Here is a 20,121-nt window from a genome sequence, read left to right as displayed (position 1 = left end):
GTGTGTCTGGGAGGGGTGGGGAGTGTGAGAGAGAGGCAGACAGACTGGCACAGACCAAAAGGTTGGGCTTTTTTTTTTTTTGTGGTACGCGGGCCTCTCACTGTTGTGGCCTCTCCCGTTGCGGGGCACAGGCTCCAGACGCGCAGGCTCAGTGGCCATGGCTCACGGGGCCAGCCGCTCCGTGGCATGTGGGATCTTCCCGGACCTGGGCACGAACCCGTGTCCCCTGCATCGGCAGGCAGACTCTCAACCATTGCGCCACCAGGGAAGCCCAGGTTGGGCTTTTTATAGCATCATACAACCAGTGTAACTTTTGCTCTTTAGAGTAAACTTGCTCATTAAAGTGCCAATATAAGTGAACAAGGTATGTGTCCTGTTAAGTAAAACCTTCATCTGTTTTTGTTACTTTACATTTCTTTAGGGAGGTTTAATGTCGGGGCCTCATGTTTTCGGCTTTATTTGGAGTTCTGTCCTGAGATCCATGGGCAGATATGAAGGATAACTGACTTCCATTGCCCCCAGTTGTTGAATGATATTTGTCTGCAAGAGGGAATTTATCCTGTAGAAGCTTATATAAGAGGGGAAGAAGTAAGAGAAGAATATAAATCAGGTGCAAAAATAAAAGGTAGTTTTATGTTGAATTCCTGCTCCGTGGTTTGCCGGCTTGATTGCATTCTCCCAGCCAGTTGAGTGATAGAGTTGCCTGGGTTCACCGGGTTTACTGGGTGATTGATTCCTCTCAACTGGTCCTAGGTGTCTGTTTACAAGAGAATATCCTAGAGATCCTGGATGGTCCTTTTAGTTGACTGCATGTTTCCCTTTCCCAGGTAAACATTAGAGGGTACAGTTTTGTTTTGGTAATGAGCAGGCTTAGCGAAAGCCAGACAACATCAGGAGCTTATTTTTAGAAATTGTACTCTTGTGTGATGTAGGCTGTTCACGAGGGTAACAAAAACTTATAATTGTTTCTGGAAAAATCTTGACCATATGGAGTTGGAAAGGTTTTTGTTTATTTGTTTGAAGAATCTTATTCTTTTTCCATAAACTTTATCTTTATAACAAAACCTTGACAGTTCTCATTGGTGTCCTTTGTTAAAGGTCACTTGCCTCCACAAGTGCATGAGTGATGTGTGAAAGCTCTTCTTCTCTGTGAGCAAACCCATGAAAGGGGACTCTATCCCAGTAGCACGTGTCAGGCATGTCAAGAACTCACTTGGTCCCTGAGTCTTAAAGCCAGCACAAGTGAAGTCCCAGCAGAGCCCTGAAACACATCTTGAGGGAGGGGCCTGGACACTGAAGAATCCTGCACAGAGATGATTTTCTGCACTCATATTCACAGATATTTGGTCACATCTGCATGTCATCTTCCTGCAAACACCGTGTCTGCATCCCCCCAGCTTTCCTGGGCCTTTATCTTTATCTGCAGTAAGAGACCTCGGAAAGTGAGAATATGATAAGGGATGTGTAGAAATGTGACATGTGTTGGATCAAACAGATATATTGGTTATGTCTTATTAGTTTTTCTCTTCCCCAGTGAATATTAGATTCTATGTAACAGATTTAGAAAAATGTCCAGATGGATTCACTACCATTCAGCAGTCAGTGACAAATATTGTGCTTCTCTTATTAATTGAATCTTTAATCCTTTTTTGTCATGTTTCTTATGTTTATCACTCTTCTCTGATCTGTGAAATATTCAGGAATTCTTTAGTAATACTGTAAATAAAAGCCTCATTTGAATTATAAGGTTCTCCCTGCTCCTGGTTTTAAAGAACATTTTATTTTTGAATTAATTAATCTGGAAATACATTGGGTGGACAGTATAACCAGATAGCACCAGTGTAGTGCTAATTCTTACTCTCTGGCTGTCACTAGAGTTTTGGAATCAGTGTTCCATAAACTCCTATTTTACCAAATAGGAATATTAAATGTTGTGGAAATAATAAATACACAGAGGTTGTAAATTTGAAGGTACTCTTAAATGTTTCTTTTTTTTCTTTCTTTCATTTCTTTTTTCCTTTTTAGGACAGGAAGATAATAAAATGAAATTCTCAGATATACCCTCAGTAACAAACCACTTCCCTCAGTCAAAGCTGGACTCCCCAGGGAAACTAGAGCCTGACAGACCAGATGATTCTTCCAGTTGTACTGATATTCAGGAGGAAGCTCTTTCTTCACCAGAGTCAGAGTCATGCAATAGGTAAGAAACTTGCAGTAGTTGATTATTTTAAATTTCTGTTTTCTATGCATGCTAAGAGACCAGCACAAGTAGCCAGAAAATAGCTTTGTGCCCTGGTGCCATTCCTCATCTCCTTCCACTGTCTCCTGCGCTTTGTAGGGTTCACAGAGGGATCAGGGCGGGATGTGGGGCGTATGTGCAGCAGTCACTGGGGACTTCGTCTTCTGCTCTGTAGGCTTTTTTTTTTTTTTAGTTTTTTAAAATTGTTACTGGAGTATAGTTGATTTACAGTATTGTGTTAGTTTCTGCTGTACAGCAAAGTGAATCTGTTACACATATATCCACTCTTTTTTTAGATTCTTTTCCCATATAGGCCACTATGAGTATTGGGTAGAGTTCTTTGTGCTATACAGTAGGTCCTTATTAGTTATCTATTTTATATATAGTAGTGTGTGTATGTCAATCCCAGTCTTCCAACTTTATCCCTTCCCCCTCCCCCTTATCCCATGGTAACCATAAGTGTATTTTCTGCATCTGTAACTCTTTTTCTCTTTTGTAGATAAGTTCATTTGTACCCTTTTCTTAGATTCCACATATAAGCAATATCATACGGTATTTGTCTTTGTCTGTCTGACTTAGTTCACTCAGTATGACAATGCCTCGGTCCATCCATGTTGCTGCAAATGTAGCCTTTATATAGATATTTTTCCTAGAGTTAGAAAAGAGAGCCTGACTGGCAGTGAAATTTTTATCAAAAGAATGAGTGAAGGAGGTAAACACAGCTACACTAGAAAGTAGAGGTGGCCAGAAAGACAAAAGAAAGAAAAATTTAATTGAGCAAATAGAATGGATGGGGAACCTTTTACAATGAGAGATTTGGAGGTGAGTCATTTTTCCAAAATTTTTAAAAGACAATTTAAGAAGATGATGTGTTTTTGAAAGATGACATAGTGTTGTGTTATAGTTACCATTTTGTGTTCTCACCATTCACTTTATATGATAAATGCTACCCATGTTTCTACCTCATCTTTGTAACTTTTTTTAGTAGATGCAGCATTCTGTTGGGTTTCTGTACCATAATTGACCAAACTTTTAAATTTCTATTGTATTTCTACATCTTCCCCAGTGTTTTTTATACTTACACACCTAAAGCTGTGGTAGAGCTCTCCCTATAGGAAGTCTTTTGTTTCTAATGAATTACTCCCTTAACTTTAGCATCATTTTGACCTTGGTAGGTGGTGTTGTTGCCTTCTGAATGAATTGTACCAATTTTAAATGCTAACAGCAACATGTTATTTAATCTTTGGTATTTGTTCATTTAAAAATTGTTCACAGTACTCTAGAATGATAGATTATGTCTAGTCTAAAATACCAAATTAAGAAGAAATTTTTTTATGAGAAGAATATACCCAAGGGCCCTCTGCTTTCCTAGGGTTCTTGGAAAACAGCTTCAGGTTATTCAGAATCAAGTATTAGGAAGGGAAAATCTTCTCATTTTGCCCTGAACATTTTCAAGATCAGATCGGGATCAGTTTTTTCCCAAGTTGGGTAAAGGCAGAACATACGGTAGCCTGAGTTTCTGCAAGACTGTGGCTCTGCTGCACAGTTACTCTGGATCAGGCCATTCCTGTAAGTTCATTGGGTAGTGTTTGCTTTTAAACACAAAACTTATCAGAGTACAGGGTAGAAACGGAGAAGAAACAGAGTTCAGGGAAATAAGAGTGAGTTTTTAAGCATAGTCACGAGATGCCCGAATGTTCTGGAATGCCAGGATGAAATGGGACATTTTAATAAATTTGGAGTGGAGGGTGGAATGGAGGAAAATGAAAGGGGAGACACATGGCAGCCAGATGTATTTTTATCTTGTGGTGAGAGTGTGGAAAACAGGATGAGTTTGTTGGAGGTGTTGGCCTCAGACAGACTTACAGGCATCACTGAACTGTGAGAGGGTTATTAAACCATTGAATTTCTTTTAAAGTAGGCTCTTATATGCTTTCACACTTTAATTAGTTATGCATGTATATATGTCTACACACACACACACACACACACACACACACACACACACACACACACACACACACACACCCAATACACCCATGACCAGTGGAACTACCTGCTAATTGTGAATTTTTAACAGCTTTATTGAGATATAATTTACATACCATACAATTCACTCATTTAAGTGACAATTCAGTGGTTTTTACTGTGTTGCCAAAGTTGTGCCACCATCACCACAATTTTAGAGCATTTTCATCACCCGGAAAAGAAACCTCATCCCCATGAGCAGTCACTCCACAGTTCCTCCCAGCTCTGCTAGCTCCTGGCAACTACTGATCTACTCTGTCTCTATTGATCTGCCTGTTTTGGACATCTCATATAAACAGGATCATACAATATGTGGTCTTTTGTAACTGGCTTCTTTTACTTAGTATACTGTCTGCAAGGTTTATCCATTTTGTATCATGTTTCAGTACTATATTCCTTTTTCTTTCTAAATTATATTCCATTGTATGGATATGCATTTTATTTATTCATTTATTAGTTGATGGACGTTTGGGTTGTTTCTAATTGTAGTTTTGACAAGGACAAAAATCATTGACTTTGTTTGCACACTTTGGAAGCTTAGCTTTAGAGACCGAATATGAGGATTTGCGTGGCTTGCCTTGAGAAATCGGTCAGTGTCTGGTACTCATATCTCAAGTATAAAGAAGTGTTACACACATTGTAAATATTAAATATGTTAAACTTTAAAATTTTAATTTAATTAAGTACGCTTTTATACCCTCCTTTTAATTTGCCCTGTCATTTTGTCAGTCTAAGGTTTTTTACATTTAAAATGTTGTGTCTGTTCCTTATATAAGACCTAGAAACTCAGGCTAAAGGGAGAGTGGGAGTACAGTGGTATTTGCTTTGATACCAGGGCGGACCACTGGGCAGCCGATTCCCGAGTGGACCGTGGAGGAGGAAGTGTGCAGGGGGAGCAGCCGTGGTGCAGCAGGAAAGTACAGGCTTACGTTTGAGTGGCTTCGGGTCAGGATCTGCTGGGTGATTTGGGAGTCAATCTTTTGAAGTCCGTTTCCATAGCTATGAAAAGCATGTATAAATATCTTCTGTCTCAGATCTGTTGGGAAGATGAAATGAGATAATAGATGTGAGGGTCTTTGATAAATATATGATTATTATTCTGGTTTTATAAAGACCAAATCAATTGAATTTTCTTCAGTAATACTTTAAAACTTGGGTCTCTAGGACTGGATATTTCAGAAATGCTTTCATAGTCCTCTATTCCTTCATTCTAATTCTTAGAGTAAATCCCACAATTTTTTTTTTTTTTCCTACTTCCGTTCTGAACTTTAGAAAGTTGTGAGCCTGGGCTAATTAGTTCCATTGAAAATTCATTTAATTCAGCCTCAGCTGGGTGCTCACCACCTAATTTACTCCTTATTGCATTTCCTACCCAGTTGCCTGTGTCTGTTTCCTCACTTTGAATGAACACCTTGTCTCCCAGTTCACCAAGGCAGCTAATCTGACCTGTCTCCAGATCTTCCTTTCCATTTTAAGGTTTCTTGTAATTTCTGACCACTTCTTTCTGTTAGTTGTAAGAGAAAGATATATTTCTTAATACATTTCTAAAGACATATTCTTTCTTAAGATGAATGCATCCACCTCCTCTGAGACTTTGCTCCATCACTCATGTCTTAAGTTTGCTCTCAGATGACGCTTTTTCGTAGCCCTTCCTCCGATCTCTTCTCTTATTCTTCCCACTATGCAGGAAGTAATTTTGACTTCCTCTGTGAATTCCTGTAGCAGCGTCTCTGAATTCCATAGCAGTTTGTCTAAATCAAATCTTGCCTTGTATTATAGTTATTTGACTATCCTTGTCCTTCCTATTATTACTCATCAAAGTCCTTAAGAATTGAGTCTGTCACTCATTTAAAAAAATATCTCCTGCCTTGGGTCACTACACGACCATTATTAAGTGAAGGATTTCTTGATTCTAAGGTGTACATTTTCTGTTTTACATTTTAATGTCTGAAATTGTGATAGGTACAGTGATCAATGGCGTTTTACAGTTGCTGCCAGCCAGGTGGTAGTTGTGATATACTTGCCAGTGTGTGAGTTTCAGTTGAGTTACATGTATTGTTAACATTACATTGGTTTGTCATTTAAAATGTCTTCAACAAAATAACGAGAAAAAAGTTGTGTACAAAGAAAGTAACAAAATACAGCAGGGTGAAAGTTTGATGTTAGCGAGGTAGTGTTCACTGTTGGATGAATGACTGTATTTCTGTATTTTCTTGCAAAACAGTCAAATGATTTACAAGACCTGAAGATGCCCACAAGTGTCTGAAGACTTGTTACGTTTTGTTAGTGAACTATGTGCAAAGGATTGCTTGTTTGTTACATGATCTACTGAAGGCAGGAGAAATGGTCACATCCCTTGGAATAGATGGGAAAAATTTCAAAGTAATAACAGTGAGCCTGACTGATTCATCTGTTGCAAAGACTATTGTTTGGGTGTCAAGTATCAATTTGTCAGACATTTCTTGCTGTCTTTGAACAGAAGCTGCTCATCTTCCAGTCACAGGTTATGTGATTGAGAAAAACAAAATTATGAGTTTAGTTTGCAGAATGGGTGTCAGTGCCTTAAATGAAATGCCTGGAGACAATTGTCAGGTAATTTGGAGAAATGCTTTATCTCCAGTACTTTTGGTGGTACGGAGGATGACTTTGTGAGGGAAAAAACAGACATCGTAGACGTTGAGTCAAAACACAATGAAGAGGGCTTCCCTGGTGGCACAGTGGTTGAGAGTCTGCCTGCCAATGCAGGGGACGCGGGTTCGTGCCCCGGTCCGGGAAGATCCCACATGCCGCGGAGCGGCTGGGCCCGTGAGCCATGGCCACTGAGCCTGCGCGTCCAGAGCCTGTGCTCTGCAATGGGAGAGGCCACAACAGTGAGAGGCCCGCGTACCGCAAAAAAAACAAAACAACAAAAAAAAAAACACGATGAAGTGTAGGGCTCCAAATCTGAATATGTTTTAGGAATACTTTAACCAACTTATTTCAGTTTTTAAAAAAATATATGTACAACAATGGTATAAGATAAAAACCTATGTCTACATATGTTTAAAAGAACTCTGGATATGTAAACATTAAAAATAATGGTTCCTCTTACCATTAATGTTGTCTTAGATTTTTGAAATGTAGTATCTGAATATGAATAAGGTCCCTAACTCACTTTAAGCATAATTTTACCACCTAGTTGGAAACTAATAAAGTCGGTCATAACACTCATAAAGTTGGTGGTAACCTGGCAGAAGGCTGTCACAAAGTATAGTGATCCATTGGTTAATGCCAGTGCGATTTAGTGACTCTAAAATCTAAATGGTCAAGAGAGATACGCAGTTGATTAGGATAATTAACACCTTAGAAATCAGGACAAGAATTCAAAGTGAAAAGGGACCCATCACAACCAAATGCCTTTAGTGGAATCAAAGCATTTCAGAGATTAGTGGTCTTTATTTGTCTGGTCCAACATTTATTTTCCATAATTCAGACATCACATGGAAGGGCGATGAGACATGACACTCAGTGACTTTGTTCAGATCTTTTCCAACCCTAACATTCTGTAATCCTTTTATTTTTGACAAGTTAATAGTTGATACATTATCTGTGTTCTTTTACCGCTTGACCATTGCAGACCATGAATCAACCTTCTAGAATTAATGCTTATTCCTTGTACATTGAAGTGTTCATTTTTTACGAAAATTTTCTCATTTTCTTTTTATGATAGTTTTATTGCTTTCACTGTAAAGCCCTAGATTTTCAAAACAACTTTTAATTTAGATGTTATGCATGCTTATTGTGAAAAATAGAAAATTTAGGTAAACAAAAAGTAAGAGTCCAGTAAAATTTTATCAGCCAGAAAGAACTGTTAACACTTTCATATGTACATTCTTCTAAAGACAGCAGTATGGGTACATGGATACTTAGAGGAACATTTTTAATACAGAAGCATCATACTATTTTGTAAATTTTTATGCTTTTTTTTTCTCTTTTAAAGAGACAAGTCATGCTGTTTTAGGTCTAATGTGAGTGAAAATAAATTGTGAGTTGTTTTTTTAATTTATGTAGTCATGCTGTAATACAGATTATAGATCTTATTGAATTACACTGTTGGTTTTCTTTGTGTTAGAGCAGTATTTAAATTTATGTAATATGCCAGATTGACAACTAAGAATAATCTTACTTTAAGATCCAATAGGTGTATCTAATCCAAATAATTACTAGGATGAAATTGTTGCTAATTTGTTTCTTAACTCGTAAATAAGTACCTCTTTTAGAGTTTTAATTATTAATGTTATATTGATTCTTTCTTGCCAAGTTGAAGACAGATGATAAAAAAATTGATAAGAATTTTAGATTTTTGTACACCCCCTAGATGACTTCCGGGAGTTCAAGAGACTTGTCCAAATTTCTGTAAATTCACTTATTGTTCTTCTTAAGAAGAGAGGGCTTTTGTTCCCTGAGTTTTGGCAAGCAGAAAAAACTCCATTTTTATTGAGTGCTAAGTTATAAGAAAATATGCTTTTGATTATGACCCTAGAGAGGAAGCTTTAATCTTCATGTAGAGATGAATAGTGGTCATGCTGTTCTTTGGAAGAACCTTTAGATAATTATTTTAAAAAAATATTTATGCACTTTAATTCTAGGCAATATAAGTTAAAAAGAAACTTTTTATGTAACTGGAAAAAATTGAGTAATGTCATAGATTAGGTAATATTATATCAGTATTCAATTTCTTGATTTTGAAAATTTTATTATTGTTGTGTAAGTGAATGTACTTGTTGTTAAGAAATGCACGCTGAAGGGTTAAAGGGACATGATGGCTGAAACTCTCAGTGCTTAAAAAAATAACGTGTATGTGTGTGAGTGTACACACACAGAGAGAAAGAGTGAGAAAGCAAATGTGGCAAAATGTTAGCAATTGGAAAATCTGGGTGAAGGGTCTAAGAGTCATTTTTTTTGTAAGTGTGAAATTGTTAAAATTAAAAAAAATTATTGGAAAGGGTCATTTTCCATAATCAGAGAAGCTTGTTTATACCAGAAGATTTTCTAAAGGAAAGATTTATAGTTACGATTTTATTGGCTAAAAAAAGTGGTAGCCAGGGATCTACATGGGATGCTGAGTATTGTTTTCAGTCTCTGAAACCATATTTATTTCAGTCAGTCTGTTCAGGACTGACCCAACATGGTTACCTCAGCTTTGGTGTGTTAGAGAGTGTGGGCTAATGAAGCAGGGACTTTGATTTCAGTAGGAATGAAGAGTATCACAGAGACCACCTAATTTCACTGCTTGGTAACCTGTAACCTGCGTGAACCTTCTTGCAGATGCCAAGTGCTGGTCATAAAAGAACCTGGGTCAGATAAGGTGTGCATGAGTACATTTTAACTTTTCACACTTCCTGGCCAAAACCATTACCTCTTTTTTGATGCTAGGTCAGTAGCAGCATCAGTGTAGGAATTACAATACAGACAGGCACAGAACACCGGAAACTTTGACAAAGAGGCGTATTAACTGTGGGCCGTGCATTTCATATATTTTGGTACAACTTTTCCTCACTTTTCAGTCATTTTTCCAAGAGCTATCTGTCCAAACTTCTTAAGAGCAAGAGAGCAAAAAACAAAAATATGTGAAGAAATCTTGATTACAATTTGTTGGAAACTTTAAGGAGTAGTTAAATTTCAGCTTTTCTTAAATTCTGAGTCAATTGGAGAATGATGGGGAAATTGTAAGAGAAAAAGTGCCATTGTGACACTCATCTGAGGAATGTAGAGTACTGGCACCATCAGCCTGTTGATGAGACCACGCTGAGTTTATTGCTTGTTGAAGGGAATGGGAAACACTGCCTCTATCATCAAAGTGGCCTCTCAGCCAGAGGGGCAAAGCTGACTTGTGTGTTGAGATGACGATTTTGGTTTAGTCAGTTCTTTCAGTGCGGGTCTTGGTTAGGATTGGGTAAACCTGATAGTTCAGAATTGGTGAGTACAGCAAGATGAGGATTCCTGAGGAGAGGAGCTCCAAGAGTCCTTGGGGGATGTCCCTTGATGCTTGCTATTGAAAAGCTGATGGGTTTTGTAGGAGACTTTTGGACTCAACAGTATGTGAGTGCTAGGAGTGTTCTGTGTTATATCACTTAGTCCACAGGCAAGCCCATTTTAGAGAAGTGGAAATGAAAGGTCTAAGGGGTCACATAAGCAGCTTAGGGTTGTACGCATGGTAGATGGCAGTACCAGGACTTGAGCCGAGGTCTAGTTGACGTCAGAGCCCAAGTTTTCCTGACTGATAATGCTTATGGCCAAGCCGGCTCGCTCTTCACATTCTTGAAAGAGTGTAAACATGCCGTGCTTGAAATGTTTGGGTTTCCTGAGAAGCAGACCCCGAGACAAGGATTTGAGTGGAAGTGGTTAATTTAGAAGGTGAAAGAACCACACCGTAGGGAGTGGGGAAGTGCGACAGGAAAGGGAAGATAGCATTTAAGGGGCATATTATCAAACCAGACGTCCCTGTGAACGACGGGGGTTTATCCCTCCTGGGAACTGGGAGCTGGTTTAAAACACACCTGAGTTGTCCCACCCAAGGCAAGGGGCAGGGGTATGTCGTTTGGTTGGGGGCTGCTCCCTGCTGCTTCTAGCCTTTCATGCTGGCGACAGAGCTGGCTCCAGCACGTCAGGCAAAGGCGCTTACGTTTGGAGATCAAGTACATCAGGGGATGAGGGCAAGGGGATAGGGGCAGGGCACTAGTGGGATCTGCCCAGGCCGTGATTCCAACTGAAGACAGGAAACTGGCTTGGTTTTCTGTAGACTCTATTAATGCAAATGGGGTACTGTAGACTTCTGTCTGTATCTCGGGCCCAAGAGAAGGCAGGAGCGGGGGTGGGGGGAGTCCCAGAGCTCATTGCCCCTCTGTGCCCCTGTTTGCCAAGCTCACTTGCCCGTCGCTGCCAGGAAGGGGAGACGTAAGGGTATTTGGGGGCTGTTGTATAAGTGGTAGACGAGCAGATGCCAGGGAGAGAAAGGGACAGATAATCTCGAAAGCTCTGAGACAAATGGGTCCACAAACTGCTGGAGGAAAATGTGTTTGTTGATGAGAAACAATTTACTTTTTCCTCTTGTGTGATAGATAATGAACTGAAGTATGAAGTAATCTTTTTTTATCAAACTGAAGTTCACCAACATACTAAATAAAAATCTCTGGGTCTTAGGCAGGAAAATCACAAGCACGGAACTGGGAGTTCTTTGATTGTCGGGAATATTTCCTCGTTATCCTGGTTTGTTTCTCCCGGCGGCAGTTAGAGCACTGTTAGTGGGCCTTGTGGTCTCTGTGGATGTCCTCTCCGCTTTGGACCTGACTCTCCAGGGTGTGGCAGAAGAAGCCAGCTGGTCTTTCTGGGGAAAGTCTTTAGAAGTACCTCATTAAAAGGTGACAATATTGTGTGCCTTTGAATCCTCCTTGGACAAAAAGCGGGGGAGAAAGCTAACCTTTTATTTGGCACATTTCATAGCAATTATTTTTAACTGTTTTTTACACAGAATTGCTTCTTCATGATTAAGAATTAGAAGGTATTTTGAAGTACACTTCTCTGTACCCTGATTTGCACTGATGTGTGAACCTTAAATATTTCTCTAATATGTATTTGCTGGGGTTTTTCCCTGACTTATTTCAGAAGACTTTTGTCTAATTCTGCTCGTCCGTAGCTTAGCGTTTTCATCTGTAGCTTAGCGTAATATTTTTTTTCTGTCATGTTACTTGTGTGTATTTGTCTTAAGTGGATGGCAAATGGGAGTCAGGTTTCTGACTGTTGAAGGGGAGACTACAGACAAATAAGGCTAAAACTATCCATGTGGTAGTGGATTAGAATTGGAGACCTTAAAATGAACTCACATTTAGCTTAATATAGAGTCAGATGGATACATACAGAAATATTTATAGATCTGTGTGTGTAAGTGAGCTAGTTATTTTACACATGGGTTTCCTTTTTCTGTGAGCTGCCAGGGCCGAGAAGCAAGGGCAGCACAGCTGCAAGGAGCACACCTAGTGCCCTGATCTTGGTATTTAATAACATTTTCCAGTGCTTCTTGGAGAAGTGGCTGAATCCAGGGCTAGGGCAGGAAGCAGGGAAATGCTAGAAAAAGAGACAGAAAAGGGGGGAAGGAAGGTGAGAGGAAAGGAAAGGGAAAAGAAGGGGAGAAGAAGAGAAAACAAAAACCTGACAGACATACCTCAGCCAAGAGGTCAAGGTCAGCATCAACAGCAGTGTTCTGTTGATGGCGTGTGTGCTCTTGGTGTGATGCCCTGGAAATGACACATTCCCTCTGTGGTCTTCCTCCTCCAAACTCAGTAACCTCAGTCAGACTGCGTGAAAAACATCAGACAAACTCCAGTTGAGGGTCATTCTGCAAAATGACCTGACCAGCATGCCTCAAAACTGTCAAGGTCATCAAAAACAAGGAAAATCTGAGAAACCAACACTGTCTGGAGGCAGCTAAGGAGATATGACTACTAACTGTAATGTGGTGTCCTGAATGGGACACTGGAACCAAAAAAGGACATTAAGTAAAGACTAAAGAAATACAAGTCAAATATGAACCTTAGTAATAATAACGTATTAATATTGCTTCATTGGTTGTAACTAATGTATCAGACCTAATGTAGGATGTTAACAATAGAAGAAACTGGGTGTGGGGCATATGGGAACTTTCTGTACTATCTTTGCAACTTCTCTGTAAATATAAAACTATTCTAAAATTAAAGTTTTTTTTTAAGTACATTACAACATCAAAATAAGGAGACATAGTGGCATGAAAATATTCAAAGAGTGTATTGAATACTGGAAAACCAAAGTCATCGAAACATTTTCTTCAGTGGTAAATTGCACAGTTTCTAGGTTGTAGTAAGTTTAGTTATTGAATTCTTTTTTTCTTTCATTTAATAGTACGTATTACATTTAGTCATATAAATTAATAAAGCCCTGTGGAGTACGTTCCATAAGGTGCATTATTTTGTACTATGTTAAAATTTAATCCATAAATGAAGCGTGAAGGAAAAATTCTGTTTTCCTCTCGGTTGTCTTACTTGTTTTATCAGTTTTGCTTTCTTGTGCTAATGTTTTTACTTTATAGACTGATTCCACCTCAGAGGATGTAGCTAACCCGGCCTTTACGTTTCATCAAAAGAGAAAACATGCACCGTTTACGATAGGCCTCATCATCTTCAGTTACCATGTTTTCATTAGTGAATATATACTTGTAAAAGTGGTTTGAGTAGTGATCCTCCCAGAACAATGTGAAAGTACAGATAGTTTTATCTTTTCTCGCGTTCTCATTGGCAAAGGGTATTTGCTGTTAAATAATGAGGTTTTCTTCTAATCTCAGATACTTCATGTTGGCACGTTTTAAGGATTTTTTTTTTTAATGCATTTTCACTGGGTAATCTGATGGGCTTCTTTATAGTAGCTTTTTTTGTTTTTGTTTTATAATAAATTCATGATTTTTCAGCATTCTGAGTCAACCCTAGGTGGTAGATATTTTTCTTTGTTTTCACCAAATTCATGAACTGCCATGATATAAAGACCCTCTGTAAAATTACTTTGCGCCCTTCAATTTTCTGTATCAGGAGAGAGTTTTACAGTTCCATAGTGGTTGCTAACTTGCGTATCTAAAATGCTTGTTGAAATTGGCAGTCCCTTCTAGGTTCCACACTTGTCACATGATACCTTCATTGTCATAGCTTGTAGCAGTGTCTGATTGTCACCGGAGGTTTTGGTACGATGACTGTAGTTGTGAGAGTTTGGGTTGGCATGACGCGGTAATACTTGCTATTTGCATAAGGTTGAAGTTTTTAAAAATGTGTTTCCCTTTTTAGTTTTTCAGACATTTTGTAAACCATATAGGAATTCTTGTTTCAATGTGCTTCTTTGTATATTTGGCTTGATTCATAAAACAGATATAATCTTGACTGGTTCAGAGTTTAGTTCTTCATTAAAAAAAAAAAAAAAGAGTAGGCGAGAACGTATTTTTCAGAATGCTTGGAGCAGAGTAAGTATGAGACCTTGAAGGAACTACCAGTTCCTTCTAAATGTTAGAGGATCAATAGTTATTTTGGATCAGCACTCCCAGACCCCCAAGCATAGGCAGGCAGTTAAGACCTTTCTCTAGTTTAACACAAATTGTCAGAATCAGAATCCTTTAGTCTTGTTCTGGTGAATGAAATTGGATGAACTAGAAATGATATGTAACTTGTACATCATGCTGTTGGAATTTGTATTTTCAGTGAATTGTTCAAGTTTATCATTTGTTATAGTCGACTTGAAAGTTAAAGTCAGAGCTTTTTTCCTGCCTTCTCAATTTATACTATCTTTGCTTTTAAATCAGAAGAACACATGTTTTGAGGTCTCCTTGGAGACCTTCAGCACCTGGGAAGAAGGCACGTTAGGATAGAATACAAACATTTTCAATTTCAAAGATACCTTGAGAAATCACTGAATGTAGTAGCTTCATATCACAGGTAAGGAAATGGAGGCCTAGAGAGGTGATGTGACTTTTCTCAAATCATTCACCAAATAGAATTGAAGCCAGTAATTCTCAGCCCAGATTTTGCCCCGTTATAACATGAATTGCGTCAGAATTTTTATCTTGGGTGCCATTGATTCCTTTGTGAGTAGAACAGCATTTTAATTGAGTTATTTAAAATGGCAGTTAGACATAGAATGACCATATGTTCTGGTGTCTCTGAGATCAGCTGGTTCCCACTTATTCTCTTGGCATCATTATTAGTAGTACCCTGTATCACTCTCCCCAGTGTCTGGGTTTAGATGGTAGATTATATGGTTGTCCTGTCAGAGGGACATGCTGTGTTTATTTTCTCGTCTTCTTTGTTCTCTTAGTCCCACACAAATAGTCACATTCTGGAACATGGGTACATATTAAATTGCTGATTTTGCTTACTCCTATTGATGTTACCACGTAAGTAGTACCCATTGTTCTTGTATCTTAGAGAGGTTCAAGCATTAAAGTATGATGGGCCTAAAATGCAGAGGCTTGTTATTTTTTAGGTAATTCTGCAGAAGTCACTTGGGGAAGCCTGGAGGGTGCTTTCCTATGCTGCCCCTGCCCTAGTAAGCACATTTCGTTGGAGCCTTTTGCATCTTGCTCCTGGAGTATGGGTAATAGTACAGATCAAAAATTAAAAAATACGTGTCAACATTAAAATTTGGAGTCGATATAGTTTGAGAGATAATTCTCATACACTAGATCATTTGGTCTAAGGCCTCATTTTTGTGGGAACTGAGTCACAAGGCCGTTCAGTGTCCACTGCCTAAAACCCAGCAGTATAAGGCAGTTTTAAAATTCTCCTCCTCCTTGAACAGATTGTAAGACTAGAGTTTTATGGCCTGAACCTTGACTTGATAACTGGGTTTCTGTGGTTTGGTGGTTGGTATTGGCCAGGCATCCCACATTTGTACAGTTGAACATGCGTCCTCAGCATGGGCAGCTGGGCAGATGATATAGAAGTGGGCCTGGCTGTGCAGAAGACATGCTGCTCCCATCAAGAGCTTCATACTCTCCCTCTTGTTGTCAAGGGAACTTGTATTCGAATGAAAGCTTCTTCAGTGGTAGAGGACATTTTCACCTTGAGATGCTGCTTGTCTTGTAATTCCTTTCTCCTTACGGGGCTGAATATTGTCACCTGTTACTGTGATCTCGTTGTCTTCTAGTATTGGGGTTTTTTTGTGTTGGTCATTTATGCTGCTACTAGTTGAGTCAGAACAAAATGAAGCATCGTGATTTTGTCCCCCTGCCCACTTAACTTGAGATTTTGATTCAGTATCTAGTTGTAGCGGTGAAAATTTTGCTAATTAAAAAAATTTGTCCCTTACATTAGACTCTCAGAGTTAATGTCTTCTTTTTTTTCTTTTTTTCCCTTAAATTTATAAGTTAAACATAAGCACAAATGTTTGATTGTACCTCGAAATTGAGTTTTTTCCAGAGGGCCAAGAGGATTCCAGTGTTCGGAATTAACCTAATGTCCTTTTGTCTCTTCCTTGAAAAAAAATACACAGTACTTTTCTTCACTTTTTATAAGACTTTAGAGTGATTGACCTAAAAGGTATGATTCTCTCTTGAATACAATATTTCCTAACCCTTTCCTTGCCACCTAAAAAAATGATAGCATTTGTGTGTCAGACACTTCCATCAAAGAGATGATTGATGCTGGTGCTGCCATGGGCTTAAAAATTGTTTTGGCTATTCGGGGTCCTTTTGCACCTCTATATAAACTTTAAAATTAACTTGTCAGTTGCTAAAAAAGAAAGAAAAGGTCTACTGGAATTTTGGATGAGATAAAATTCAATCTATAGATTAATTTGGGGACCAACTGACTTATCAATATTGATCTGGTAACAGTATGGTCTGGTTTATATGGTTTAAAAGGATGACTCCAGGTGCTGTGAAGAGTGAATGGGGGGTTAGAGGTGAAGCGAGTGGCAGCAGGGAGACCAGTTAGGCTTTGGTCCAGTCCGTCCGAGGGGTCATGGTAGAGCAGATTAGGACCATCATGGTAAAGACGGAAATGGGTGGGATTGGGGATATATTTTGGAGGTAGGATAGACAGCATGTGCAGGTGGTTTGGACGTGGTAGGACAGGAAAAGCTCAGCCTGTGGATGAATTTTGGCTTTAACAACTGGGTGCATGGTTGTACTTGCTAAGTAAGATGGGGAAATCTGAGAGAGGCAGTAGAAAGCTTGGCCAAGGGTTGGGGGTGGGTCGTGTTGGTAATCAGGGGTTTTGTTTGGGGCCTGTGAGATGACCAAGTAGAGATATCAGACAAGGAGGCGGCAGTAAGGAGAGAGATCAGGGCCCGAGATACACTTACAGGCATGGTGTTGGCTCTGAGCCTATAGTGCAGATGTGCAGAAGAAGAAAAAGGCACCTAGGACTGAACCCTCTCTCACTCGAACATTGAGAAAGTAGAAGCATTTAGAAAAGACTGAGCAAACGAGATCCAGGAAGAATAAGACCAGTGGTGGATGAAGAAAACTAAGACATTGTGATACCATGGAAGCTGACAGAAGAAAACAGATGAGAAGTCAAATGAGACAAGACTTGTTTGACTAGGGAGCAGGGACTGTGGACTTGGGCAACATGAAGATTTTAGCAGGTGTGGCTTCGAGTGAAGGGGTTCCCTGGAAGACTGACCGGTGTGCACTGAGGGGAAGCCTTAGGGGACGAAGGAGAGAGCAACTCCCACCAGCTCTCAGGAACTTCTGCTGTGAAGGGTGGCGGAGGTTAGGACTGTACGTGGAGGAACACGGGATTGCGGGAGGGCTTTGATGGGAATATGCGGTCGAGAAGGGGACACTGATGAGGGGTGGGGAGCCAGCTGCGTGAGTGAAGTCCTGAGGAGGCAGCGAGGTGGGAGCAGGTGGAAGGGTCGGCCTTTGTTAGGAGAGGGGTTGACTGACCTATAGAAGCAGCAAGGAAGTCAGGACCTAGGCACAGTTGCAGGGGCAGCAAGTTCCTGCCGGTTTTTTTGTTTTTAAATTTTTGACTGCGCTGCGTGGCTTGCGGGATCTCAGTTCCCCAACCAGAGGTTGAACCTGGGCCTTGGCACTGAAAGCCCAGAATCCTAAGCACTAGGCCACCAGGGAACTCCCCTGCTTTTATCTTCTTAACGTAGTTAAGGCAGTTTCATCAGCTGAGATTGGGGTGGGCTGGTGGGTAGGCAGTTTGAGGTGTGAGCCTTTGAGAATGGGAAACAGAACATGCCAGGAAAGTTTTGTAGGATCACCTGATAGTGAGGATTGCCCATACAGTAGATGCTTGCTTTGGAATTCTTTGTCGTCAACTAAGAAAAAACTTCGAATGTGTTTAACTTTCAGATATAACTTAGAAATGTTGTTGACTATGAAAGAAGACATGCTAATACATTTTCTTATCATGTAGAGAGGTTTAATAGAACCTTTTTTTAAAACATTCCAGATTTGATATTCTTTTTGAGCACCTAGAGACTGAGAAGGAAAGGACCCACAAACTCAAAAGAAAAATGGGCAAAAGCCTTGAACAGACGGTTTGCCCAGAGAGAAATGCAAATTTCATCTATTTCTCACCCGTGAGGTTGGCAAGCATCTTAACATTTGCTAATAGACTCTGCAGTAAGGGTATGAGGAAACACACACTCTCATTTATTACTGGTTGGAGTGCTACATAATACAGTCCCTAAGGAGAGGAAGCTGGTGAGACCAACCAAAAGTACTGTTTGGCCTTTTACCCAGTATTCTCATGAATTTGTCCTATAAGTACACCTGCACCCGTACAAATGACTATACTTGGAGTTACTCATCGAGTCATTGTTTATCATAACAGAAGGTTGGAAACTACTTTGAGCATTCATCCTTGGGGGCTGGTTGATTAAACTCTGGTACATCCACACAATGAGATGCTATGTGATTGTTCAAAAAGGAAAATCTCTACATGCTGACAGGGAGAGATTTCCAGGATACGTTTGCAAGTGAAAAGACCAAAATTCAGAACAGCATAGATAGCATTCTGCTTCTTTTCTAAAAGGGGAGGAAATGAGTATACTTTTATTTGTTTGGTTTTGCATAAAGAAACATCAGAAGAATAAACAACAAACTAATAAGTGATTATGTGCTGGAGTCAGGGGAACGGATTGCCTGCGGATAGAGGAGGAAGTGAGACCTCTCAGTGTCCATCTTCTCTTGTCATTTTGATTTTGAACCATGTAAAGATATGAATTTACTTTAGCCAAAAAAAGAGTAGGTACTTTACAGTGAAGTTTTGGAAATCGTCATCATCTTCGTCAGTGTCATATTATATAAATTGGTTCGTGAAGGTTCGTGATGCAGCAGTAAGGTATGACAGATATAGTAACGGGGTTTTGTAATTTAGGGGCACTGGAATTATTAAGAAAATTGCTGAATAGGTGTTTATGTTTCTGGTCTAATTAAGAGAAAACAGTATCTAAAGAAAACCTTGTCAAAGTAACTGAACCTAAGGTGTAAGTATCTTACTGTAATTCAATGATAGCTTTGTTATTTTTTAAAATCTTTTTAATTGTTTTTGGAAGGTTAACACATTACATTTGGTTTTTAACTGTTAAGAATGTGTCATTGAATGAATTTGGTTTTTAACTGTTAAGAATGTGTCATTGAATGAATTTTAAGTTGCTACAAAATCTTTTTCTACTAATATACCTTACTGTTTTGTATTTTATTACAGACTGTTTTTTTTTTTTCCCCCCTGGGAACATTTCTGGACTTCAGAATACCCCTGAAAGCTAAATGGTTCATCTTGTTTCAGATGGAGAATTTTGATTGTTGAAAAGCTTGTAGAGAAAATGTGGGAACGTGGAGTCGTGTTCCCATATCTTTTGCATTTTCAAAAGAGCTTAAACGGGGTGGTACCTGGGATCTACAGTCCTTTGGATGAATGGGGCATTGTATCTTCCCCTTATCTTCCCCTAAGATGCTATGACATCGAGTCCTTGAAATTTATATGCGTCCATCAGATCCCTGTACCTAGCCTTCCATCTTTGTTCATCTTTGTTCATCAGCTCAGCCATGGCTTTGCGCCTGTAGCAGGGTGCCTGGCACATGGTAGATTATTGAATTAATTTCCCTGGGCTTCAGTTTCCTCGTTGATAAAATAGGATGATAGTGTCTGTGCCCTGCCAGCCTCTCTGGGTGCTTCTAAAAGCAAATGAGGTGATCATGTATTGTGAATTCTTTGTAAATTGAACATTTCAGCTCTTAGTAAGGATTTTCCACATATTACTTGATAATAAGTTCGTTCTGTTATTATATTTTTCTTATATCTGAGTCTGGAGCTTCCTTCGTTTTATCTTTTTCTAGATCT

General features: G+C 39.3%; 1 protein-coding gene across 1 annotated transcript in view; it reads left to right on the top strand.

Annotated features, from left to right (window-relative positions):
* RAD18 (RAD18 E3 ubiquitin protein ligase) overlaps positions 1-20,121 on the top strand; it is a 113,365-nt gene that overhangs the window by 75,312 nt on the left and 17,932 nt on the right. The window contains exon 11 of the mRNA XM_060022964.1: positions 2,026-2,200. Coding sequence (XP_059878947.1) covers positions 2,026-2,200 — 175 coding nt within the window. The remainder of the gene's footprint in view (positions 1-2,025; positions 2,201-20,121) is intronic.

Source organism: Delphinus delphis, chromosome 10 (genome assembly GCF_949987515.2).
Source record: "Delphinus delphis chromosome 10, mDelDel1.2, whole genome shotgun sequence".
NCBI lineage: Eukaryota > Metazoa > Chordata > Mammalia > Artiodactyla > Delphinidae > Delphinus > Delphinus delphis.
The sequence above is the reverse complement of the archived record's forward strand: the minus strand, read 5'-3'. Positions and strand labels throughout refer to the sequence as shown.